Source organism: Camelus bactrianus, chromosome X (genome assembly GCF_048773025.1).
Source record: "Camelus bactrianus isolate YW-2024 breed Bactrian camel chromosome X, ASM4877302v1, whole genome shotgun sequence".
Classification (NCBI taxonomy): domain Eukaryota; kingdom Metazoa; phylum Chordata; class Mammalia; order Artiodactyla; family Camelidae; genus Camelus; species Camelus bactrianus.
Window position 1 is genome coordinate 87,213,209 of NC_133575.1, and position 26,405 is coordinate 87,239,613.

Sequence of the window (26,405 nt, forward strand, 5' to 3'; positions counted from 1 at the left end):
AACAGTAACTGACAGATCCAGCAGGCATAAAGGACGTAATTGAACTGAACAGCACTATCAATCAATTGTATGTAACTGACATCTATAGAATACCTCACCCAACAACAGCAGAATATAGATTCTTTTCCAACTCACATGGATCACATCACCATGGACCAATTTGGGGCCATAAAATACTCCTGAAAAAATTTAAAAGCATAGAAATCATACAATGCATGCTCTCTGACCACAATAAAACAAAACTAGAAGTCAATAATAGAAAAAAATGAGCTGAAAACTCTTCAAATATTGGGAGATTAAAGAACACACTTGTAAATACACATAGGTCAAAGAACTCCCAAGAGAAATTTAGAACAATATTTTAAAATAAATCAAAATGAAAGACCAACTTTCAAAATTTGTGGGATGCAACAAAAAAGCAATGATTAAGGGGAAATTTATAGATTTTTAAAGTATATATTAAAAAAGATAAAAGATCTAACATCAATAATCTAAACTTCCACCTTATAAAACTAGGACAAGAAGAGCATATTAAATCCAAATTGAGCAGAAGAATGAAATTAATAAAAATTAGAGCAGACCTCAGTGAAATTGAAAGTAGGAAATCAATAGAGAAAATCAATTAAGCTCAAAGGTAGTTCTTTGAAAATATTAGTAAATCTGATAAGCATCTACTCTGGCTAACCAAGAAAAAAAGAGCAGACACAAATTATTAATATCAGAAATGAAAGATTCCAACACTATTGAACCCATGGACAATAAAAAGATAATAAAGGAATATTATGAATAAGGCTAATATAACAAAATATGAACAAGATGTATATGAGGAAAACTACAAAACATTGATGAAAGAAATTAAAGATCAAAATAAATGGAGAGACATTACATTAACCCTTACATTCCTAACTATCCTCCATTAGGACTTCATCAACAGGTTTCTGCTTTACAATACTAGGTAAGGTAAGTGTTCCCCAGCCAGACATAATTTCCATTCCCAGAAAACATTCAGGTAAAATTCCAACTTTCATAATCCAATTAACTCTTACACTTTTATGCTCTCTCAGTTGCACTGTAGCTCAAGTTAGGACTTCACCAATGGACTTAGGTACCATGGTTCGTGGAACTTCTGTATCAAGGAGTCTGGCAAACTTTTCTCTCCCCCTATTTTACCCACTCTTGTTCAAAAGCTTTGGATCCTCAGCGAGGATTAGAGCCAAGGGACTCCATAAGCCTTATATATAAAGTCATATATAAGACTTACATAAAGTCAATAAATAAAGTCTTATATATGACTTACATAAAGTCTTATAGATGTCTTAAATCTTATATAAGATTTGTCCATCCTATATTGATTAAATGGCTTGCCCATTGCCCTAAGTGATTGGTCAGATTTCTCACTGTAATTTTTTTTTTTTATTATTGAAGTACAGTCAGTTACAATGTGTCAATTTCTGGTGTACAGCACAATGTCCCAGTTGTGCATATACTTACATATATTCATTTTTATATTCTTTTTCATTAAAGGTTATTATGAGATATTGAACACAGTTCCCTGTGCTATATAGAAGAAGCAAAGAAATATTTTAAAATCTATTTTTATATATAGTGGCTAACATTTGTAAATCTCAAACTCCCAAATTTATCCCTTCCCACACCCTTTCACCAGTAACCATAAGACTGTTTACTATGTCTGCGAGTCTGTTTCTGTTCTGTAGATGAGTTCATAATGTCCTTTTTTTTATTTTTTAGATTACACATGTAAGTGATATCATACGGTATTTTTCTTTCTCTTTCTGGCTTACTTCACTTAGAATGATGATCTCTAGGTCCATCCATGTTGCTACAAATGGCATTGTTTTATTCTTTTTTATGGCTGAGTAGTATTCCATTGTATAAATATACCATGACTTCTTTATCTAGTCATCTGTCGATGGACATTTAGGTTGTTTCCATGTCTTGGCTATTCCATATAGTGTTGCTATGAACATTGGGGTGCATGTATCTTTTACAAATTAGAGTTCCCTCCAGATATATGCCCAGTAGTGGGATTGCTGGATCACGTGGTAGGTCTATTTTTGGTTTTTTTGAGGAATCTCCATACTGTTTTCCATAATGGCTGCACCAAACTACATTCCCACCAGCAGTGTAGGAGGGTTTCCTTTTCTCCTCCACACCCTCTCCAGCATTTACTGTTCACAGACTTTGGAATGATGGCCATTCTGACTGGTGTGAGGTGATACCTCATTGTTGTTTTGATTTGCATTTCTCTGATAATTAGCGATATTGAGCATTTTTTCATGTGCCTATTGGCCATTTGTATGCCTTCATTGGAGAATTGCTTGTTTAGATCATCTGCCCATTTCTGGATTGGATTGTTTCTTTTTGGTATTAAGTTGGATGAGCTGTCCTAGCACAGCAATCAAGCAAGAAAAAGAAATAAAACGGATCCAAATTGGAAGAGAAGAGGTAAAATTGTCACTATATGCAGATGACATGATACTATATGTAGAAAGCCCTAAAAGCTCCACACAAAAACTACTAGAGCTGATAAAAGAATTCAGCAAGGTAGCAGGATACAATATTGACATACAAAAACCAGTTGCTTTTCCTTACACTAACAATGAATTAGCAGGAAAACAAAGTAAAGAAACAATTCCTTTTAAAATTGCACCCAAAACAATAAAACACTTAGGAATAAATCTGACCAAGGAGGTGAAAGACTTATAAATGGAGAACTACAAAACACTGATTAAGGAAATTAAAGATAACTTAAAGAAATGGAAAGATACCCCATGCTCCTGGATTGAAAGAATCAGTATCATTAAAATGGCCATACTGCCCAAGGCAATCTACAGAATTAATGTGATCCCTATCAAATTACCCAAGACATTTTTTTACAGAACTAGAACAAACAATCTTAAAATTTATATGGAATCACAGAAGGCCCAGAATTGCCAAAGCATTACTGAAGAGAAAGAAAGAGGCTGGAGGAATAACTTTCCCAGACTTCAGACAATACTACAGAGCTACAGTAATCAAAACAGCATGGTATTGGCATAAAAACAGACATATGGATCAATGGAACAGAATAGAGAGGCCAGCAATACATCCACAGACCTATGGTCAATTAATCTTCGACAAAGGAGGCAAGAATATACAATGGAGAAAAGACAGTCTCTTCAGCAAGTGGTTTTGGGAAAACTGTAAGCAGCATGTGAATTAATGAAGTTAGAATACTCCCTCACTCCATACACAAAAATAAACTCAAAATGGCTTAAAGACTTAAATATTAAGACAAGACATGATAATTCTCCCAGAAGAAAACATAGGCAAAACATTGTCTGATATAAATCTTAGCAATGTTCTCCTAGGGCAGTCTACCCAGGCAATAGAAATAAGAGCAAAAATAAACAAATGGGGCCTAATTAAACTTGTAAGCTTTTGCACAGCAAAGGAAACCATAAGCAAAACAAAACAACAACCTACGGAATGGGAGAAAATATTTGCAAATGAGACGACTGACAAAGGCTTAATTTCCAGAATATAATTTCTGCTTTTTGGCCTTCAAAATTTCTCCAAACTGTGGTCAAATAGAGCTGACTTATTTGGGGCCCTTTAATGTTGGGGGACCACCAGATCCTTTTGTGCCACCCAACCTTTGGTAGTGCTGAGTTAAAATCTTTGTTTTAACCCCACCAATATCTATTTTATTTACTCCATTTCTTAATTACCATCTAAAGATTTCCACCCTGCTGGGACAAGTCCCATGACTCTCCCCTTTCTTTTATTCCACTGCTATCAATATTTGCTTTATTCATCTTATTCCTTAATAATTGTTTAAAAATTTCTACCTTGCTAAAACCATTCTCTTGATTATTTCTTCTGCCTTTCTCCATTCTCTTGTTAATAACCTAATATTTTTATTAGCATATGTAAGACCTATGAGGGGAAGCCGAGACAGCAAATTTGATAAGGCTTCTTGAACTGTCCCTCGGTTTTGCAGCAGTAAGGTTATAATGGGGTGTCCATGTAAAAGGAGCCCTTTAACCACGGCATTTACCAGGAGCTGGGTAACAAGCATACACACTGGGTGAATATGCTAGTCATCATAAAGCCGGTCCCACATGGCTTGCGTTCAAAGCATGTCAGCTGCTTCATCTATAGTGTTGCGCTTGGCATTCATAAGGGAAGATGGGCAGTCCCCTTCTCAGGATAAATTGATCTCCCAGTGGTTTTTATGCTTTTCACCAGGCTAGTTGTTCCTTAAGGAATAACCAACCTCCTGTGTGTCTGGATCACATAAAACCATTTGTGATTGTTCTATAATGATCTGTGGGTCCTGTATCAATCCAAACATGCTCTTTCATTCTGAAGCATTCAAAACCAAAGACACAGCTGCTAAATTAGTCACTCTCACAATCCATTTCAGTGAAGGTTCCTCAGCAAACTGATGATACGGATCTACAAAATAAAACAACTCCTTCACACTATGCTCTCTGGTTTAAATAGTTTCCCACTTCTGCCTTCCCCATACAATGACTACCTTCTTAATGACCAGAGATCTTGGAGGTACCCCTGCATAATTTTTACCTTGGGGTGGGGCAACTTTGAGGCTAGTGGCTGGCTGAAGCTCAGATTCACTGAAATCTGAGCTTGGTCTAGCATCAGGGTCTGGTCCAGCACTCTCTTTTACTTTCAGATTAACTATTAACAGATAACAATTACCAAGGGATTGCATATCTTATCTTTTCCTTATTATTCTGCATTCCCTTATGCATCCAGTCAGATAAGTCCTCAGGAGTTGGATATGATGAAATTAAATTTATATTTTACGGGAAGACTCAAGAAAGATTTAAATGTAAAATTTTTCTCTGCCTGTTTGGGCCTCCTTCCTCTCCTTTAGTGTTCATTATGTATCTGCATTAACTAGACCTCCCGAGGAGATAACATTCCTTCTTAATCTTGTAAGAGCTCATGATGACCCACTACTCACTTTGCATATGCAGATCTGGATTGTGTAAACTGTCAACACATCAGTTGATGTACAATCCTTTTTCTCAATAACGTATATAACTGTGCTTTGACCTCTAACAGGTGGGAGAGTCTTCAGAGCTTTCTGAAAGACTGCCTCCCTGGTTATAATCCTCAGGTCAGCTTGAATAAAATTTTCTTTTTTTTTTCTTAGATTGTATTAATTAACTTTTTGTTGACAGATCCATCCCTAAATTCCATTGGTAACGTTAACCCTTAGTAACTGATTATAGCATAGCTGTTGTCCCATACCACGGATGACTATGAATCAGAGGTTCCTCATCCCCTACCCTTTCATCCTTTCTCTTCCCAAACCACATATTTCTGTGAGCCAGGGCTGTTCTAGCAAGTCTCCCTTCTCTGACACCAACTAAAGTGGTTCTGAACCCAATTTCAATGTGTGTGTATCGGGGCGGGGGGGGGGTTCCCACACCTATAAGCAATTCTCAAATGCCAGCAGGGTGTCCTACAATTTCAACTTAATTCTGACACTATCTACCCAGAGAGAGCATCAGATTCCACAGGTAGGGGCTCAGCCCCACAAGACTGTCTTCCCTGTCAGATGTCAATCTCAAGCTCAGGTTGTTACTTGTGCTTCTGACCGACCAGCTACAAACTGGAGGTTTCCATGACCCCCTCCTTGGACTTCAGATGCCAACTGCAAATCTAGGTTGTTACCTGTACTTATGACCAACTGGCTATAAATTAGAGGTTCCTATGGTCTCCTTGGAGTCAAGTAATTTGCTAGAGTGGCTTACAGAATTCAGAAAAACATTTTACCTACTAGATCTACTGGTTTATTATCAAAGGATATAACTCAGAAATAGTCAGATGGAAGAGATGCATAGGGCAAGGCATAGGGAATGGGTGCAGAGCTTCTATGCTCTCTCCAAGCGCTCCATTCTCCCAGAATCTACATGTGTTCACCAACTCAGAAGCTCTCCAAACCCTACCCTTTTGCGTGTTTATGGAGGCCTCACTACAAAGGTATGATTGATTAAATCGTTGGCCACTGGTGATTGATTCAACTTCCATCCCCTCTCCCCTCCCAGGAGGTAATGGGGATGGGTGTTGGACTAAATATTCCAACCTTCTAATCACATTGTTTGTTCCTCTGGCAACAGGACACCATCTTTGGTACTTTCTAAAAGTCACCTTATTAACCTAAACCCAGTTGTGGTGGAAAAGGGCTTGTTATGAGTAACAAAACACCCATTTCACCATAATGGTTCTGAAGTGGATTTCCGGAACTGAAGACAGGAGATCAAATATTGTGACAAAAGGTGCTCCCATTGCTCTTATCATTCAGGGAATTTCATGGGTTTTGGGAGCTGTGAGTCAGGAACTGTGGACAAAGACCACAAATATATGAAAAATACATTTTGGTTATCTGAACGACCAATTATATTTCTTATAAATCACAGCATCACACAAAGCTTACTACAATAACTACAACAATCTAAACAATATGGTACTGGCATAAAGATAGACATATAAACCAGTGAAACAGAATAGAGTCCGGAAATAAACCTTTGCATATGCGGCCAAATGATTTTTGACAAGGGTACCAAGACCATTCAGTGGGGAATGGACATTCTTTTCAAGAAATAGTGTTGGGAAAACTGGATATCCAGATGCAAAAGAATGGATTTGGACCTCTACCTTATACCATATACTAAAATTCACTCAGAATGGATCAATGACAAACTTAAGAGCTAAAACGTTGAAACTCTTAGAAGAAAACAAAGAGAACTTCCTGGCATCAGGTTTGGCAATAATTTCTTGGCTAGGACACCAAAAACATTTTTTAAAAAAGATAAATTGGACTTTGTCAAAATCAAAAACTTTGTGCATCAAAAGACTCTTTCAAGACGGTGAAAAGGCAAGCCATAGAATGGAAGAAAATATTTGCAAAAAATCATATATATAATAAGGAGTTAGTATCAAGAATATATAAAGAACTCCTAAAACTCAACAACAACAACAAAGACCAAACAGTCCTATTTTTAAGGATTTATTTTTAAGGGCAAAGGCTTCAAATAGAGTTTTTTTTCAAAGAAGAGATATAAATTGCCACTAAGTCCATGAAAAGATGAACAACATCACTGGTCATTAGGGAAATACAAAGCAAAACCACGAGATACCACTCCACACACATTAAGATGGGTATTATCAAAACACAGAAAATAACAAATGCTGGCATGGATATGGAGAAATTTGTGTCCGTGTGCTCTGCTGGTAGGAATGTAAAATGGTGCAGCCACTGTGGAAAATAGTATGGCAGTTCCTTTAAAAAAATTCAACACAAAATTGTCATATGATGTAACAATTCCACTTCTAGTTATATACCCCAAATAACTGAAAGCAAGGACTTGAACAGATATTTGTACAACTAATGTTCTTAGCAGAATTATTCATAATAGCCAAAAAGTGGAAACAACCAAAATGTCTATTGACAGGTGAAAGGATAAACAGAAACAACAGTGAAATACTATTATCTTAAAAAGAAATAAAATTGTGATACGTGCTACAAGGATGAACTTTGAAAATATTATGCTATATTAAACAGCCAGACACAAAATAACAAATATTGTATGATTTCACTTATATATCTAGAGTTGTCACATTTGTAGAGATAGAGAATAGAATAGTGCTCATAAGGGCCTGACCAGAGTAGATAGTGGGTAGTGGGAAGTTATTGTTTAATTTTATGGCAAATTTTATGTTATGTATATTTTACCACAATTAAAAAAAATGCAAAGGGCAAACTCTAATAAATACTAGAGACTTTAGTTAATAACAACCTATCAATATTCATACGTCAATTGTAACAAGTGTATTACGCTAATGCAAGATGCTAATAATATGGAAAACTGTGGAGGGGTGTGGGAAGGGAGTGGTGGGGAGAAAGAAGTAGTACAGAGGAACTCTCCATACTTTCTGCTCTAAAACATAAAGTCAAATAATTTTTTAAATGCCAGTATTATTGCATTTTTGGCTTGTTATTCCTTGTTTTTTCCAGTGTATTGTATTCATTCATTAATTTTTATTATAGTTGATATACAATATTATGTTAGTGTCAGGTGTACAACATAGTTATCCAACAATCAAATAACATTATGAAATGATCACAAGTCCAGTAACTACCTGTCACCATACAAAATTATTACAGTATTATTGACTATATTCCTAATGATGTATATTACAGCCTCATGACATTTATTTTATAACTGGAAGTTTGTATCTTTTAATCCTTTTCACCTATTTCTCCCGATATCCTGCCCTTTCCCCTCTGGCAATCACAAGTTTGCTCTCTGTATGTGTAAGTCTGTTTCCATTTTGTTTTGTTTTTTAGATTCCATATATAAGTGAGCTCATACAGTACTTGTCTTTCTTTGTCTGACTTATTTCACTTAGCAAACCATCAACAAAATGAAAAGACAACCTACCAAATGGAAGCAAATAGTTGCAAATGATATTTCTTATAAGGGGTTAATATCCAAATTATAAAGAAATCACACAACTCAATATTAAAAAATCCAAATAGAATATGGGAAGAGAACCCGAATAGACATTTCTCCAAAGAAGACACAATGATGGCCAACAGACACATGAAAAGATGCTCAACATCACTAACAGGGAAATGCAAATTGAAACCACATTGAGATATTACCTCACACCTGTTAGAATGGCTATTATCAAAAAGGCAAGAAGTAAGGTGTTGGCGAGGATGTGGAGAAAAGGGGATCTTCATGTACTGTTGGTGGGAATGTAAATTGGTGCAGCCACTATGGAAAATATATGGAGTTTCCTCAAAAAATTAAAAATAGAACTACCACACGATCCAGCAATTCCACTCTTGAGTATTTACCTGAAGAAAACAAAAACATTAATTTGAAAAGATATATGCAACCTTATGTTCACTGAAGCATTATTTACAAGAACCATGATGTGGAAGCAACTGACATGTCCATTAATAGACCGACCAACAGATAAAGAAGACACACACACACACACGCACACACACATGGAGTATTACTCAGCCATAAAAAGAAAGAAATTGTGCCATCTGTGACAACATGGATGGACCTAGATGGCATTATGCTAAGTGAAATTAAGTCAAATAGAGAAAAACAAATTTATAGTGTGTTTTAAAACCCAAATGCATAAAACTATAATTATAAATCTGTTAATAGACATGATATATAAAATCTAATTTGTGACAATAACAACATAAAGAGGGAAATGGAGTTGTAAATTGGGCAGTTTTGTATACTTTTGAAACTAGGTTGATATTAATTCAAACTTGGGTATAATATACTTAAGATATTAATTATATAAAAAATATTATGATCTACAGAGTAGCCACCAAGAAAGAAAGAAATGAATCAAAATGGTACACTAGAGAAAGTGCCAAATTGTTTTGTATGTTGGCTGTAGCTTTTTACATTTCCACCATCAATGTACAAGGATTCCAATTTTTCTACATCCTTGCCAACACTTGCTATTATGTTTTTTAAGGAATTATTGCCATCTAGTGGTGTGAAGTGGTATCACTGTGGTTTTGATTTGCATTTCTCTAAAGACCAAAGATATTGAACGTATTTTCATGTGTTTATTGGCCATCTGCATATCTTCTTTGGAGAAATGTCTATTCAAATCCTTTGCGTTTTTTAAATGGTTTCATTTGTCTCTTTATTGAGTGGTAAGAGTTCACTATATATTCTGGATACAAGACCCATATCATATATATAATTTGCAAACATTTTCTCCTATGCTGTGAGTTGTCTTTTCACTTTATTGATGGTATCATTTGAAGAATCTTGCTAATTTTAAAGCCAAATCGAGTAAGCTTCATGTTTTTTTGCTCTGAGAAGTGCTGAAGGAAAATACTTGTTATTTTTTATATTATCCATCAAATTCTGTTACTGATGTAATAGAGCCAACACTTTAGTTACTCAAGATATTCAAGCCACTGGTTTATTGAATCCTTATGAGTCTAGGATATTCTAGTATATTCAGCTTTGAGACAAAGATGCCAGAACAAAACTATCTATTTCAGAGTAGTTTGATTAACCAAAAATGACTTTCTGCTTCAATCACAATGGAAACCTATCTGTATATGCTTTTAGTTATGACTAGTAAATGAAGCAGATATTATGGTCCCTGTAATAAAGAGGCTGACTTCATTTTTTTTAATCTTTGACTACTGATAGCTTTTGAGCCTCATCCCTCCTTCTCCCCTACCCCACATATGAATAAGTTGATAGCTTCCCCTTCTGCCCCATATCTGGGCAAGCTGCTCAGAAAACCAAGGTGCTCCCTCCTTAGGCACTGGTAGGAAATTCAAACCACCTGCAGGAACCCTCACCCTGGACCCATCTCCTAGCTACCATAATACCCCAAGGACATCTCCTCCTATGCTCTCAAGCCATTTTCAGACCTGTCTGGGAGCCACTCTGCTCTGTCCAGAAAGCCTCTTTATGTGAGTAATAACTTTTCATACTGTCTTGGTGTGTATATATGTGTGACATCATCAATATCAGCATCTGAACCAAATTTGGGGTGATACTGTGTTCTGTCTCTGAGGGGTGGCCACAGCATCCCCAAAAGAAAACATTTTTTTCTGTACAATGGAGCCATGGGTTTCTTGCAAAATGAAGAGAAGGGGAGGGGGAATTCATTGTGAAGCTTTTCATTTAATAGAGTTTTTCATCCAGGCTATCTTTGGAAACTTCAATGTTATATTTCAAAACTTTACTATATATGTGTGTGTGTGTATATGTATATATAAAATGACATTAGTGGATTTATGCAAATTATAAAAATTCCTACTATTCTTGGTATACCAGAAAAATCACATTACTTTAACAGGAGTCTCAAATGGAAAAGGAACAACTTTTGAGCCATTTCCTCTTGTTTCTTATCCACTTAAGATTTATACACCAAGGGATAACATTCACAGAAGTTTTTGTTCTTCAAACCAGACCAGTTTTGACTTAGAGGAAATTATCTGTTGTGAAAACTGAAGGATGATAGTGTGCCCCTCCTCTAAGAGCTTTTTTATACTTATTCACTGACAGATGGATCATTAACTCTGGACCAGGATTTCTCACTAAGATGCTGCAGACAGCCTGAAGTCCTGTGTGGCTTGAATGTAGGTCACACGGTGGGATAAAATGGAAAGGTGCTGAAGGATATAGGGCCCTGAAAGCCTTGCTAGCGAATCTGGTGATATTATATAGATGAATCCCCACTGAAACTTCTTGTAAAATTGAGGGCACAGCAGAGGGTCAGTGGGTGCTAATAGTCCAGTTGTGCTGTAGGAAGATTACTTGCTTTACTTGATGACAGGAAAGATGAGAAATCTACACTGATTTTTATCCCCAGCCAGCAACATTTTAAGACAAGTAACATCTGGATCAGCCCTGATACTACATGGGCATGCCTGAATTATTTTTCCAGGAAAGGGGATGAAAGAAGAGATGAGTAATGGAGTTTTGACTTTGAGTACACCCCAGGAATGATTTGGGAACTGACTCTGTCTTCCATAATTCCCACCCAAGGAGAGACCAGCAGCTTCTTGCTTTCACAGAGACACCTACATCCCACACTCACCCTTCTCTTTAGCTGACGGAAAATTCCACAGCCATCAACTGATTAAGTGTGTGCTCCATAGGGCATTTGAGACACAGTATTTCCAAAAGGTCTCGTCCAATTGTACTGTGAAGATTCCCAACTCTGAAAGCAGTACCCACAGCTAGAATTCCAGGCTATGGGAGTTCTGTGGATTAAAAAACAAGTTATAAAGAACTTCAAAAATCACCTAAGTTGCAACTGTATGTTGCAAAAAGCCTACCTGCATTTTTTCACCCTTAATACACAAGTGTGGCTGGTTGTCCTTCATTTCAACTCCTAGATATATGAAAGATAAGATTCAGATTTGACCTTAATAGAAATTATACTAAGGATAGCTGCTAAAACTAAGGGTACATGACACCTTTTGAGTTTTTTCAGTTTAGGCCTTCCCGTTAATACATAAAAAGTTAGGAGAGAGAGGAAGTTCCATAGAAAGGCCAGTATTTGTACCCTGATCCTAATATTTGTATTCCCCAATTCTGGGCAGTTAAGGAAAGAGAATAACAGCAAAGGAGGCAGAGGGTAGGAGAGGCAGAGGTGGTCCCAGATCCCAACCTATACTCTGAGATTCTATGCCACAAACCCCTAAACAGAACCTAGTTTTTGTTAAGTGCAAATCATCATGTCCAAAGCATTCGTCAGCAAACAAAAGCAAGTATGAGAGTAAACAGTCACCAAGGTGGGACAAATGAGACTATCCACAAAGCAGTTTCTGTAGTTGGACCCTAGAAAGGCCCTCCTCTGAGGCCAAGGAATACAGGGGGAGGGAGCCACAGATGCAGTAAACTTGGTACCCCAGGATGGGGTATCTGGATGTTGAGGGCACAATGGGACTAGGTCCTTTCAGAGCCATACTCCCTTGGCTTTGCTAAATGGGGGTGAGAACCAGGAATTTTCTTGGAGGTTAAAAAGCTTCAAGGTATCCTGATGAGACATCTTTTGTGAAAGGCTGAACACAAATTCTGGGACTCAGACCGAAATGAAAGCATCTGTATTCCTTTTCTCCTAAGTCTGTGTCTTCACCCTTTTCCCAGATCTGCCCAGATGTCAGCTTACGAGGACGGTAGCACAGTCCTGTCTCGTGTGCAGAGTGATTCTACTCCTTGAACATGCTGAAACTAAAGGGTCGGTCAGTGTAAACTTATTTTGTTTGTACCCCGCTACAGACTCAGACAGTGCTCCTTATCATTCTTTTTTTTTTTTTGTGCTTCATCCCTCTGACTAGACTTCAACTAAAGAACTAGGACAATGTTTTCACCAGTTTTAGCATGCAAGTTTATTAACATGTAAATGAAGTCTCAAATGAATACACCTATGTCAATATAAAGCACAGAAGTATAGCTTACTCAGGATGAATAAATTCATTATCAGGTCATGTTGCAGAAATACTAAAAATATCTCAATTTACAAAGCACAATAAAAATCAACAAATATTCAAATTCTCAAGATCATTTGGTACCTGTAAAATTGGCTCCTTCAATCAACACAGAGCATAAATACTGAAATAATTATAATATGCATTGGTTTCATATTACAATACCAAAAAATTGTTCAAGCTTTGTGAGAACATACAGCTATTCAGAGTTTGAGTATTAATCGTATAACTTTATCTCTCACCTCAGGGTCACTGTGCTCTGCTAAGTCTTGTAGTTTCTGACCAAACTCTTTTGCTTCCTGGAATATGGAAATAAGTTCAGATTTAGTGAACTCTTCCTTGGTAAATAGCTTCACCTTCTTTTTGAACTGGAAATTTATATTCTCAAATATTTCAATGATATTAAGAATATTGGCCTTTGACTCATTTTTGTTAAAGGGTGCAACCAATGATGAAAGTACTTTGGCACTGATCAGTTCTCTTGTATTGGCTTGATTTTTAGACAAGCGTGAAAACACTTTTAAAACATAAAACTTGGTTTTGACACTTCCCTTGTTTAACAAGGTGAGGAAATCTGGAATGTAACTGACAATCGTATGATGATCCTCAAATTTTACACTCAGTTGCACTAATAATTTTAGTCCAGCCAGTTGCAAAGGGGAGTTCAAGGGATAAGAGGTTATGTCCTTACAAACTTGATTTATGTACGATTCTCCTGTATTTGGTCCTGCAGAAGACTCAGAGTTGTCATCCACCATATTTGAAGCTCTGCGGTGTTCTTTAACATTGGGATTATTGACCAAGTTTTCAATCATAACAGTAATACCTACATCATGAATTATATCTTGAGTAAATGGATAAGCAGGACTGATGCCCATTATCATTGTAGCTATTTGATGAATAAAAGGATCCTTAGTTAACTTAAGTAGGGCAACGAGTTTATCAAACTCTTTAGGCTCTAAACTAAAAACACGTGATTTGCAGCGGCAGGCTTTTGGATTGGGCCCATACTTTTCCCTATACCTAACCTGTTTTTTGATCTCAGCTAAGGTCTGGAAGTAAGGGCCATTATAGGGTGGGATCTTGGTCAGAGGCCGAATCCCCAGAGGAGTTTCAATCAAAGTCTCAACCAGAGTCCAATTCCCCTCTGGAGGCAAGGATCCCTGCCCTCCCTCTACTGGGACTAGGACACAATACCTGGCCCTTGACCACGCTGCTGCTTTTTGCTTTATAGTGAGTTCAGGTTTGGGTTTGGGTGTGGGCTCGGGCTTTTCCTCGATCTTAGGTGGAGGCTCATAAACTTGGAAAGAGGTCTCTTCTTCAGGCCAGAACCAGGATCCTACGCTAGGCTCTTCTCCAGTCCAAAACCAAGAGCAGACATTTTCTTCATCCTCATCACTGGACTTGATTACAATACCAGCCCTGTCCCCAGCCCTCAACTTGATGCTGGCCTCTCTCCTCCTTTGGGATCTGGACCCAATATTGCCTTTATCATCAGCTTTGGCAAAGGACTTGATACTGGCTTCACTTCCAGCACCAGCCTTGACTTCATACTTAGTCCCAGCACTGACTCTGGATATAGGTACGGCCTTTGACTTGGTTTCGGACACTATACCAGGTTTGGCCACGGGTTTTGCCTTAATCTCAGCCATGTCTCTAGTCTTAGTCATAGCTTCCATCTTGCTCACTTCCCTTGTCATAGCCACGGCCTCAGTGTAGGTCACTGTCTGTGTCCTGGCCACTGCTCCATCCTCAGCCTTGACCTGGGTCACTGGTCTTGTTTTCAGTTCTGCCTCAGCCACTGCCTTGGCTTGGATCTTAGCCTTGGCTCTAGTGTGGACAGGGCCACTGATTCCAGCTTTCAGGCCAGCCCCAGCCCCTCCTCTGCCCCTGCCTTAGCCTCAAAGCCAATCATGATCCAAGTTAAAGGCAAGGTCAAATTATGTAAACCCCCACCCCCGTCTCAGCCTTGACTGAAGGTCTGTCCCAGGTTGGTGTTTTCATACAAAGTCCAGTTGTCACTCAGACCCCTTTCCAACTATAGGCTCTGCCAATGATATAAACAACGTGCAGAGGAAGCTCACTCAGGGAAGGAAAGGATGGCTGTGTGCCTGAGCGCAGCCCTGTGGAGGGTGGTGGTCTTCAGCCACTCCAAGGCCACCAGATCTGCCACTGAAGTTGGACCTAGGGGTGGAGGAAGGAAATGGGGCTTTGAGTCTTTTCCAATTTTTTTCTCATGTTGATTAGCACAGAGAGACAGGAAAGTATGGTAATTTAGTGCTAAGTGGAAAAGATAATTAGCAAACTTTCTCTCCCTTCATTTCATGCTCCCTACTACTGCAGGAGCAACTGATCTTTTTTTCCAGACACAGAACAGGAGTATGGGGAGTGGGAAAGCTGGACGGGACTGAGAGAGACTGAAGAATCCCTGGACTGGCTCTTTACCCATACTGCACCCAAGCAGATCTCCACTACCTCATTCTACAGGTCTACTGAGGAAGTCTCCACACTCATAGCAACCTGCACTAATCTGGAGTGATTTTCTCCTCGTTTCCTTGCCTTCAATGATGACAAGCCCTACCACAGACCTAAAGGCAGATTTATGGACAAATAAACAAGTAGGAGGAGGGGGGAGGTATAGCTCAGAGGTAGAGCATGTGCTTAGCATGCACTAGGTCCTGGGTTCAATCCCCAGGACCTCCATTAAAAATAATAGTAAATAGATAAATAGATAAACCTAATTATCTCCCCCCTTCAAAAAAAAGAAGTTGAAGATAATTTTAAAAAACCAGGAGGATACAGAAATCAATCTCTTGGTAGAGTGACCTTGGTCCCTGGTCCCTATATTTGTTATCTGTCTAGTGTTTCCCTCCTCCTGGTCCTTTCTTCCTACTGTCCTGCTTCAGGACTCCTCCTCCTCCCTGTTTCCCACCATTTCCCTCTTCAGAGACTGCCTTGGCATTTCCCTATTTCGGAACTGGGCTAGGGTGAAGCATAAGAACCGGAAAACCAAGTGGGAAGTAATAAAAGCATATATTATCCTTCTATGCCCCCAAAGCTTAAGAAGGCTCCCAATTAAATCACCAGGGGACCAAATGGGTTAGTAAAATGGCAAAACAGAAGAGATAGAATCCTCTAGTCTCAATCACTCTACCTTCGCACCAATCTAAACAGATACAAGACACATTTATTTTCTTCATTATTTCCTAGCTTCAAGTTGGGTTACCATTTATAAACCTTCACAGCAACTGAGAGTTCCACAGACCTAAGGACAGATCTACACACAGAGATTCACAAATGCAGAGATAGATAAATAAATAGACTCGACAAGAGACAATGGAGACTGAGTCCTTCCTTGGTAGAGATCAGCACCTAGGACACTGATCCTTTCTGGATGCAGTTACACGATTGCCAAAATTTTTTAAATTTCTATCTCCCTTTCTTCCTCCCTTCCCCCAAATCTCCAAGCTCCTCTGCTCTATTCTCAAAGTCTGACGATTCCCCTCCAGAGACAACTCAATCATCCCTGCAAGATAGTGGTCGTGTCAGTAGGGATGGAATGCCCAGACAAACCATGAAAGTTGGCTGGGAAATCAATGAAAAGCATTATTTCCCAATTTAATCTAAGTTCTTATGTTTTCTTCTACTCCTCAAAGCCTATCATCTTCTTCATCACAATGGGAGTAAGGTAGGACTGTTTGGAAAGCTGACAGAAAGGAGATCTGGAGTTTTCCCTAAACCCCCTACCTCCACTAGTCTTAGCCATCTACCACACAAGCACTGCCCACTCTACAGAAATTAGGCCAATTTTCTTTTATTTATCCCCTCCCTTTAAGGTTCCCTGCCCCTCACAGATCTTTACAGGAAGGTGTAATACCGCAAATGTAGGAACAGACCTACACATACAAACGCATGACACACACTCAAAAACCAAATGAAAAGACAGTGGGAGAGACTTGGTCAGACTAGTAATCAGGACATGAGACCCTTTTCTAATCCAGGGCCTTGATTATCAAACACTTACAACCTCTTTTTACACTCTCCCTTCCAGGGCTTCCCAGATAACTGCTCTCACGACAGCAGCAGCCCCTCCTATTAATATAATCCGCCATTTCTCCGCTAGAAGCCGCTACTACACTCCTTTCCCTCGCCAAACATGGTCGGAGGTGGGGCGAATGTCTGGAAATCAAGCTAGCAAGAGGAAGATCATTTAAAATTTATCGTTGTGTGCCACTCAAATGACCCCCGTCCCTCTCTCCCTTCTCACCGCCCGCGCCCCAACGACCAGGTCACATCGCCCACGTTCATCTCTGACACCCATAACCACACTCCCAAGCGATGCCCACCTTCTCACTGACCTGCTCTGCTTGGATCAGAGGAAAATCAGTTTTCTCATTTCCTTGCCTCGAGGGGTGCCGAGCCCTAAGAAAGAGGGACGGACAGTCAGACGGACACAAGGACAAGAGACAATGGCGGCGACTGTGTGTGGGGATTGGCCTGGCACCTGGTATTTAAGACGAGATACCTGTTTTATCAGATGAAGGGCAAACAATTGTCACTTTTTGGTATTTCCTTCTCCTTCTGGTCCCCAAGGCGCCTCAGGGACCCGCTCCTAGTGACTCTTTAACAGCTACCTCTTCCTCCGCAGTCTCTTGTCTCGCCACGTCCCCAGAACCAAAACCGACAGCAGGAGCAGCTAGAGAGGCGTTTAAGGGGATCCGGCCTCGCGGAAGCGGAGTGATACCAAGCTTTGCGTTACGCCGCTCCTTCCTCCAGCTGTGCGCTCCGTCCCGCCCACCCTCGGTTTCGGATTCTGGACTGGGCAGGGGCGGGGTCTGGGTATGAGAAAGCAGCGCCGGGCTGAAAGAAGCAAACTAAAGTCAAAGGGTCTCAGTATTAGTTCTCCTCTCTTAGGAGCTCCCTCCGCCAAACCTACAATCTTTTCCCCTGATCTGAAACGAATATGGTTTTCTGGAGGTGGCGACTGTGAATCAGCCTCGGTCTGATAAAGCGGACGGATACCAAAATGTGGTGTTACACACTGCCCTCTCCAAATCCCTAGGCCCACCGAAGTGGGTGGGTTGGGGGAGGGAGCCGAGGTGAGAAGGTCGGGAAACAGACTCAAGACAGAAAGGCTCAAAACTGAGAGAGGAGGATAAATTCTCATCTATTCCAAAAACTATGCGCTGCCTCTATGAGAAAAGCCCCTCCCAGCCGCCCCTCCCAAGTAATTTTCTGAACACATGGGCAGGGGTGGGGCGTCTGGAAAGCTGCTCTGGTTGGACTTGATCTGTATCAAACAGCTTAGTTTTTCCTTGTTCTTCTCTAAGTCCCTTACTGACTACTGTATTTCTCAAACAGAAATAATCGAAGATGAGGTGGGATGAGAATATAGGGAGACTATAGCAGAGACAGACGGAGAGAAGCATCTTAATACCAAACTACCCCGATGTGTACGTGTGCCATTATGCCCTGCCTCGCCTCCTGACGCCCACGATATTTTTCTGCACTTAAGTATGCAGGGACTTGAGCTTGGGTATGCAGGAAAACAACTCTGTACTCATGGAAGAGGATTAATACTCGAATATCTTTGTACTCGTGGCATCCTTACCCCATACTCCGCCGCTCACCGTGTGGTTTCCTTATTTGTCACCTAAAATGGAAGATGAAGTGGAAGAAAAATTTTAAAAAGCAGCACTAAAGTGATAACGGATTAAATGCCAAACTGTCCCGTTGTGGGCCCCTTTTAGGCCTGACCCACCATTGCACAAGAAGTCAGGTGAGGTAAAGGAAATGTTAGGAAAGCAGGCTGGGAGGGGTGAGGCTATTTGAGGCCAGACCACTTTGGAGGTCCTGGGGCGGCCCTCCCCAGGTGTGCTTTTATTGTTGCTGGGACCGTGGACTGGAGGAAGGTGGGAGGGGGCGCCCACGGAGCCCCAGCCATTGTCCCTCTTCTAAGGGAAGGCAGTTGAGGAAACAAACCACTTGTCTGCACCAGCGTCGTCATTTTTTCTGCCACACTGCTTCTCATTCGAAATGGTAACACACTTTGCCATTTTGTAGTCCCCACCATCGCTCAGGAAAGAGGGCCTTTGCCTGTCCAGACCCAAACCAGGTCATACAGTCCTCCCTGTGTGTCTCCCACACACACAGCCCGGTGTCAGGCGCTAAATAGGGCCGGTTTTGGCGCCTCTTTTACTGTCCTCTCTAAGGAAACGGGACGCTACCCGTGCACTTCTCAAGGCACATCCTAGCTGCTCTCCTGACTCCTCCTCTTCTCTCATCACTATATCCTGCCTAATGGATGCATATCCTCATTCTCCCTGAATATATAAAAAATTTGACTTTCCATTTCAAGTTGAAAGAGATGAGGGGCCATTGAGTCATGAGAATTCCATGGTGCCTTCTATTGTTTACGGATCAGTGACTATCTCTAGGTGTGTCTTCATCTATGATGTCTGTAACCCCAAGGCTTACCCTAGAGTCTGGTACACAGGAGATGGTCTCTACATAATTTTCAATGGAGGAAGGAACCAAGGGATTTTAAAAATAAATTTTGGAAAGAAACCTGGAGTATCTTAATATTGCATATTTTAATGAACTTTTGGGGGGATACATATAATTTGGATTTAATGGGAGTTTGTTTTTCTTTTTCTGTCTTCTTTTCAAGCTTGAAACTATGCCTTACTAAGTTCCTTAATATATAGCAAACCCCTATTAATTCATAAAGAAAAGACCAATGACCAACAATCCAATAGGAAAATGGGCAAATATATGAAGAGATTGTTCATTAAAAAGACAAATCAATATTTCTTAAATATATGAGAAAATGTTTCATCTCACTGATTACAGAAGTACAAATTGTGATTACAATGATATATCATTTCTCATCAATCATATCGGCAAAGAACAAAAAGTTTCTTTATCATGATAGTTGAGCTAGAGGAGGGTAGAGAGGACAATAAGGGAGCAAGTGATAATAAAATCTGTCAAGATCAGTGGATTAGAGATTCTGATGACATTGAAAGAAAGTGGGGTTTGGGTACCAAAGGGGATGAGCTAAAAGAGGGGAGATGATGGTCATGGAAAGGGATGTTTGGAACTGAGATTATGGAGGAGTTGCTATAATTGCAATGGCAAATCCTAGGGTATGGTCATGCAAGTGGAGTAAGTAGCTGAGGTGGGGGTCAAGGACAATGTCATGGCAAAGAAATGTTCGAGGAACTGAAGGAGCCAGTGTGTTAGAATGCTCATTCTTGAACTCACCAGGAATTAAGACAGGACTACTACCATTGGGAGTGACCTAGTTCCAGGAGCTAAACTTTGTGAGGAATAAGTGGCAACAGCGGGAGACTGAAATTTGGTAGATGACAACAACAATAAAGGCTAGTCAGTGACACTAGCTGTCAGAAGCTGGAGGTTTTCAGGGATGTTCTATAGGCAGCAGTGAGAAGCATGGAAAACATTTACTGGAACTTCAGGCTCTGTGGTACAATGGTTCTGGGAGAGAAAAATCATCTGCTCCTCTTGACCGGACTTCAGGGGACACAGAGTCTTCAGGGAGGAGCCTGGCTTCTGTTAGGGCAAGACAATGAAGGGTGCATTCAGAGAAGAGGGTGAAGATACAGAAGAATTATTGAGGTCAAGTTGCATTTTAGGAGTAGGGAAGGGGTGTGAGAAGTGAATTAAAGAGGGGATGTGTTCACAGCCTTGTGTGTGTGTGGGACTTCCTGTCGACCCCAAGTGATGTGGAAATTCAGTCTCAGACCTGGAGCACTGGCCCACAAAATGCTCCATATTGCTCCTGGAAACAGATCACACCAATCTGTAATGATAGAAAAATGGGCTGAAAACTACATATCACATTCAGGACAGGAATAACTCTGGGGAAGTGGGAGGGGAATGGAAATGGAGTGAAGGTCAAGGAAATCTCAATTTTTCTGCAGCGTTTTTATTCCTTAAAAGAAGAGCAAAGTAAATATACCTAAATATTAACAACATCTAAATCTCAGTGGTGGAAACACTGGTGTTTGTTATATTTAATGCCTGGGATGTTGTAGGTACTCAATGAATATTCTTTGTTGAACAAGTATGCACTTCTGTTTTAAAAGTTCCTCCAGAAAACAAATACAACTCTGAAGTTAGCACAACATGCTACAAGAGTATAGAAGAGGGATTGGGGAGAGGTGGGAAGGCCTGAGAAATCCTTGAGAGAGTGATTGCTGATCTATATGGATTTCTAGCACCATACATGAGCCATATGGAAAATATGGGGTGCAGGCTAAAGACATAGCCCTATCTCCATTTTACCTCAACGCTCCAAGGTTCTGGGTGAATATCCAGAAGATGACCTTGAAGATTTGTTCTTTCAGGTGGAGTCTCACTGGATCCTCACTTTTCTCTCCCAACATAGACACTGGGTGGTGCTGCTGTCCAAAAATTCCACTGTATCATGGATTTATTACTTCAATCTAAAGATGGGCATTTATCTAAGTGTCAACTGTAGGCCAAGCAAAGGGCTCAGGTTTGGAGATATAAAGATGAATAGCCTCTGTAGATTATCCTCTGATTACCTCAAACTGACTGTTATCATGTTCAGTGGCTGTAAAACTAGAAAATGTGACATTTACATAGGAGCGCACCACTGTCACAGAAATGCCCAGCTGTGGGGGTGAATGACCCCGAACCACCCATCCTCTCTATGAGCACCCCTCCTCCACGACCTGGCCGAGGATTAGAACAGACAACACTGAGCACCAAATCACTGGTGGTCACCGCGTACTTAGGTTCCTTTGGCTATAAAAAGCCGAGAGTATCTGATTACCGCGCCTTCAGCTTGGATCTCGGAGCTTCAGACGTTCAAAGGTAACTGGGCAGGATATGCCTGTTTATTTCAGAGTCCCCTATTATCGTGGAGGAGTGATATACTTGGGAGGAAGAGAAGTGGGCCCTCAGGGCGAAAGTAGTGGGAGAGGCAGGGGAGGTAGGTCAGTGACTGGTCCCCGGGCAAATCCGAGAGGGCTTGGGTGGGGTCTGGGGAGGCGGATCTCGAATGATGTTATCAACACCCTGTTACAAGGGTGAGGTCCTGAGTATCCCGGAGAAGGTGGACTCAGGCTAGCAAGGTTAAAGCGGTGGGAGGGGCGAGGAGGCGGGTCTGGGATCCCTTGGCCAATGGGAGACGACTCGGGCGGGGTCTTCCACGCAACTTAACTTCAGGGTTCCGCGCGGGAAGGCTAACCTCGTCCTGCGTGCGGAGCAGTCTCAGCGCAGCCGTCGGCCTGTCCCTGGTCTTCAAGCCTTCGGGTGAGGACGCGCGGCCCCGCCGGAGCCAGAGGACTATGGGGACAGGCGGGCCCAGAGGCCGCGGGGCTGGGGTGTCGGGCCTTCTGGAATTGGGGGGGGGGTTGGGACTGGCGATTGGAATCTGCACTCCTGGCGAGTCCGCGTCTTTGTCTTCGCAGCGCCGCCTTCTGCGCGCGATGCGCAGTCCTCCCGGGTGGGTGCCTGGAAGGTCCGAGTTGGGAGCCCCCAGAGCGACGGGTCCGTTGTGGCTGCAGGTCCGAGGCTGCGAAGACGAGGAGTTTGGGGCCGCCCGGAACGGGCCCTCTGGGGCTGGCCCTCCTCCCCCTCCCCCACTGTAGCTGTTAGGCTGGGCGCCCGACAATGATGATAGTTATTTAAAAATGTAAGCAAATTGCTGCTAACCAAGTGGCTGATGCGCCCATCTCTTTTATTATTTATTTGAAGTCGCTGTTTCCCCGCCTCTGGAGATTGGCGGCTGATCGCTCATCACAGGAGGGTCTTAGGGTAACCTCGACGGGAAGGAGGCATATTCGCGACGTCTGGCTGCTTGGGGGCCTCTTTATTCTAGTCTGGGCACTAGATGTCTTACCCCACCAGGGTGGGTGGGGCCAGGTCCGCTTTCCGGTCTCAGGGGTCTCCTGTTGTCTCTTCTGGACAAATCGGGAATGATCACTGGGCACCTCATCTCCCAGCCTCGCCCTTTGAGGATAAAGCGTTGTGAAATAAAAATTATCTCTATTTGGTTTATCCCCTTCTGCTGAAGTGCTGAGTCTGATCATAATTAGCTGGCCCTTCTTACAATGTTTACAAACCAGTGCTACAGGGAGCTACTGAGAAGTGTAATTAGTTACGACGAGATTAAATCCCCTCCTTCTCTTATTGCAGCTCCTTAATCTACTGTCTTTGGGCAGATGAAATGAATACAGAGTGAAGGTGCTCAAATAGTGCTTTTTCCTGTTACAAATTCATTAGCTGGTTAAATCCAGTCTTTACGTCTCCTTTTACTTCTATATGCTCTTGTGCTTCTGTCACCTACATTTGACCTTCAGTGTGATTTTTAAGAGTCAGACATATTGACTCTGGGTTTTAGAGCATCTTGGTTTCTGGTGTATCGTGATCAGTCGCATTTCTTGTCTATCAGAAACAGGGTAATAATGTGAAATAAAAAGTATTCTAATAAAAACATGACTTTTCTAAGATCTGTTGCTATTTTCCTCTTAAAAATGAGCAGGTAGAATACACATTGATATTAAATGCAAGAATTTTGGCTGTTACTCCTTAGTGTGATAGTAGCTCTACCAGATAAATTTTTTTAAAATGTTTTTTTTTTTCAGTCTTTTAGGCAAGATGAGTGATAAGCCAGACCTGTCTGAAGTGGAGAAGTTTGACAAGTCAAAACTGAAGAAAACTAATACTAAAGAAAAAAATACTCTTCCTTCAAAGGAAAGTAAGTCATGGGGGCTTTCTAATTGAAACAAACAGTGGCAAAAATTGATAGGTTCAGGAAATAAACTCTTCCAGTAAGCTTTACCATAAAATAAGCAATAATTAGAGTACCGATTATTTAATGTAACATTTAAAATATGAAATGGTTGCCTTTTTACTTTGCTTATTTAAGCAGTTCTTACAAAATAGGCCCTAAAAATATTGGGGGAATTTTTAAAATAGGTTTTTTTTTGAAAACTGCTAAAAACCACATTAAAACCAATCTTGGAATATTGGACTTAGCATTAGAAACATCTTAGTTTTGTCCAGTTTTTGGTTATTTGGCATTTTTCTGCAGCTAGCTATTTGATTCTTTGATCTCCTCCCTAATGAGCCATGCAAACTGTGGTTTTGGCCTTCTCAACCTGATGACAAGATGAGGTGAGAGAACCAGTTTAGATCTTGGGTATACTCAAGTCTCCCAGGGATCAAGGGATCAATTTTGCCTTCCTGACTTACAGCCTGCTGGAGAAATTCCAAGCCAAGGGGCACGTTTTGTCATGTCAGCATTATTTGAAAGTTCCAAAGTTAGTCAAAATTGTCTGAAAGGGCATACCTTCCTAACATACAGTGATAGATAATTCTGAAGAAAATGCTTCACTTGCCCCTCAGTCTCAGAGTAATCTATGGAAAAAATGGCAAAGCAGAAATCTACCTCTCAAATGGGGAAAAAAAAAACTCCACACAGTTGAGTTTAATGAATGTTCAGTTTATTAATTTGCACACACACATACACACACATACCTGACTAAGGATTTGTGATTAGTTCCTTGGCATTCCTAATTTAAAGAAAGTTTGGCAGCTTTCAGTGACTTGGCAAAGAGCTTTTTTGGAAGAAACTGAACTTAATCTTAGGAAAGTGTCCTCTTAATGATTTTTTTGTGTTTTTTTCCCCCCAGCTATCCAACAAGAGAAAGAGTGTGTTCAAACATCATAAAATGGGGATCTCCTCCCAAGAGAAACTTCAACATTGCTTGAGTGTCTTGGTTTCTGGCTTGTTTTTGGTAAACCTTTGTGTTGCAGAGATTTTAGGCATCTTCTGATGTCTTCTCATCCATAATCCCTGGCTAAGGGGTCAGGGGTAGCCAATGTTCCCTTACATTCATTTTAAAACCTCCATTTGTGCATAAATTCCAGCTGGCAGGTGCTGTCAATAATCTTACCATTGATGACCTTTGTGCTTGTAGTCCTTGTACCCACCACAGGATAAGCCACTTTTAACTTTCTACAATGGTTCCCTCTATTGCTTTATAATCTTTATGAAGTTGCATGCTTTTACATCTTCTCGTAGTTTATTTTCATTTCTAATGGAGCAATAAAATAATAAATATAATCAGTATGTTTATAATAGGCTCCTGTGGTTCATTTCTGGTGGTCTTCTAAGGAGTGAAAGGACACAGGGTACTTTTCAGCCAAACAAAATGGGTGCAGGAAGGCTGCTTTAGCAGATTTGGCACATGGGAAAGGCTCTCCTCTGTCCAGATCAAGTGGGTCCTGACTTGGGAGTTGTGTGGCTGAACCATACTGACTCCATTTTGTCAGCTCCATTTTAGTCCCACAGTCCTAACCTCTCCCCTTTCCTCATGACTGAGCTTTAGCATAATTTATAAGGAATGAGTCCAAGCCAGATGAGTTCCCTATCAACGTTTACTCTTGCCTTCATCCGATATGAAACCTGGAAGAGTGCCTTTAGCTATCATAGATGGTGAATGGTCACGAGACCGCTGAGGGGAGGAAACTCCTGGTTCCAGTTAGTGCAGACATGCTTCTCCCTTGGTAGTCAAATTCTATTTTTAGCTTTGGCCCCTTTAAATTCCCCTGAACCCCTTTGGTGGTGCAGTGCAGAGTGCAGCTGCGAATGCCTCTGGATCATCTGTCCACTCTTATCCTTCGTGCCTGTATGTAAGTTACCCACAATAAACTTCATAACTGCACTTTATGGAGTTACTCGCTTCATTTTGCAGAGTCAAAGATCATTCTCAGTTTGGAGGATATTATTTTGTATCTTCTCCCAACAAAGATGCTAGGTGCTTTTTCCTTAGAGTTGGAATCATAGAGGGAGAGAACCTTGGGAGAAGAGGTCTCGTGGACTAGCCCCCTTAACTCGGAAGTGGAGAAATGAAAACACAGGGTCTGAGTTGATCTTCCAAGGTGAAAAATAAGGACTGGAATTTTAGCTGGACTCTTCCTTTTTGGAAAGTGCTTTGCAACTGAAGTCAGGGGCCACCTGAGGCAGTGGTTGGATGGGGAGACAATTGCTAACCCACGCTGTGCTAAGTACATCACATCTTCTATTGAGCATAAATTCAGATATCTAATACCTGCTAATGACCTACAGTGCTGAACCTCTGGTCTCGTTCTTGTCCTGAACAGAATTCACTGTCTTACGAACCAAGTATTTGCTGGTAGTTGTGGTGAGCATAAGTGCTGTGGACTGAATTGTCTCCCCACCAAAAAAATTCATATGTTGAAGCCCCAACCCTCGATGTGACTGTATCTGCAGATAGGGTATTTAGGTAATTAAGATTAATTGAGATCATAAGAATGGGGCCCTAATCTAATTAGACTG

At 40.9% G+C, this 26,405-nt stretch overlaps 2 protein-coding genes across 2 annotated transcripts; one reads left to right on the forward strand and one right to left on the reverse strand.

The window, feature by feature from the left end:
- Positions 1 to 7,029: 7,029 nt before the first annotated feature.
- On the reverse strand, positions 7,030 to 15,136 carry ARMCX5 (armadillo repeat containing X-linked 5). The gene is made up of 3 exons (XM_074359024.1): positions 11,891 to 15,136; positions 11,650 to 11,815; positions 7,030 to 8,902 (listed from the first exon to the last, which is right to left on the reverse strand). Exon 1 carries the CDS (start codon positions 14,743 to 14,745, stop codon positions 13,249 to 13,251), a length of 1,497 nt encoding a protein of 498 aa, XP_074215125.1. The 5' UTR covers positions 14,746 to 15,136; the 3' UTR covers positions 7,030 to 8,902; positions 11,650 to 11,815; positions 11,891 to 13,248.
- A 7,056-nt stretch (positions 15,137 to 22,192) lies between these two features.
- On the forward strand, positions 22,193 to 25,184 carry LOC105075848 (thymosin beta-15A). The gene is made up of 3 exons (XM_074359245.1): positions 22,193 to 22,351; positions 23,686 to 23,798; positions 24,736 to 25,184. The coding sequence occupies exons 2-3, from the start codon at positions 23,699 to 23,701 to the stop codon at positions 24,771 to 24,773; spliced, it is 138 nt and encodes a 45-aa protein (XP_074215346.1). The 5' UTR covers positions 22,193 to 22,351; positions 23,686 to 23,698; the 3' UTR covers positions 24,774 to 25,184.
- Positions 25,185 to 26,405: the final 1,221 nt, after the last annotated feature.

Bases quoted from the DNA above. Each gene is read 5' to 3' on its own strand.
- ARMCX5 (XM_074359024.1), bottom strand. From the start codon at position 14,745: ATGACAAGGGAAGTGAGCAAGATGGAAGCTATGACTAAGACTAGAGAC.
- LOC105075848 (XM_074359245.1), top strand. From the start codon at position 23,699: ATGAGTGATAAGCCAGACCTGTCTGAAGTGGAGAAGTTTGACAAGTCA. The intron at 23,799-24,735 runs GTAAGTCATGGG...TTTTCCCCCCAG, and splicing joins TACTCTTCCTTCAAAGGAAA to CTATCCAACAAGAGAAAGAG.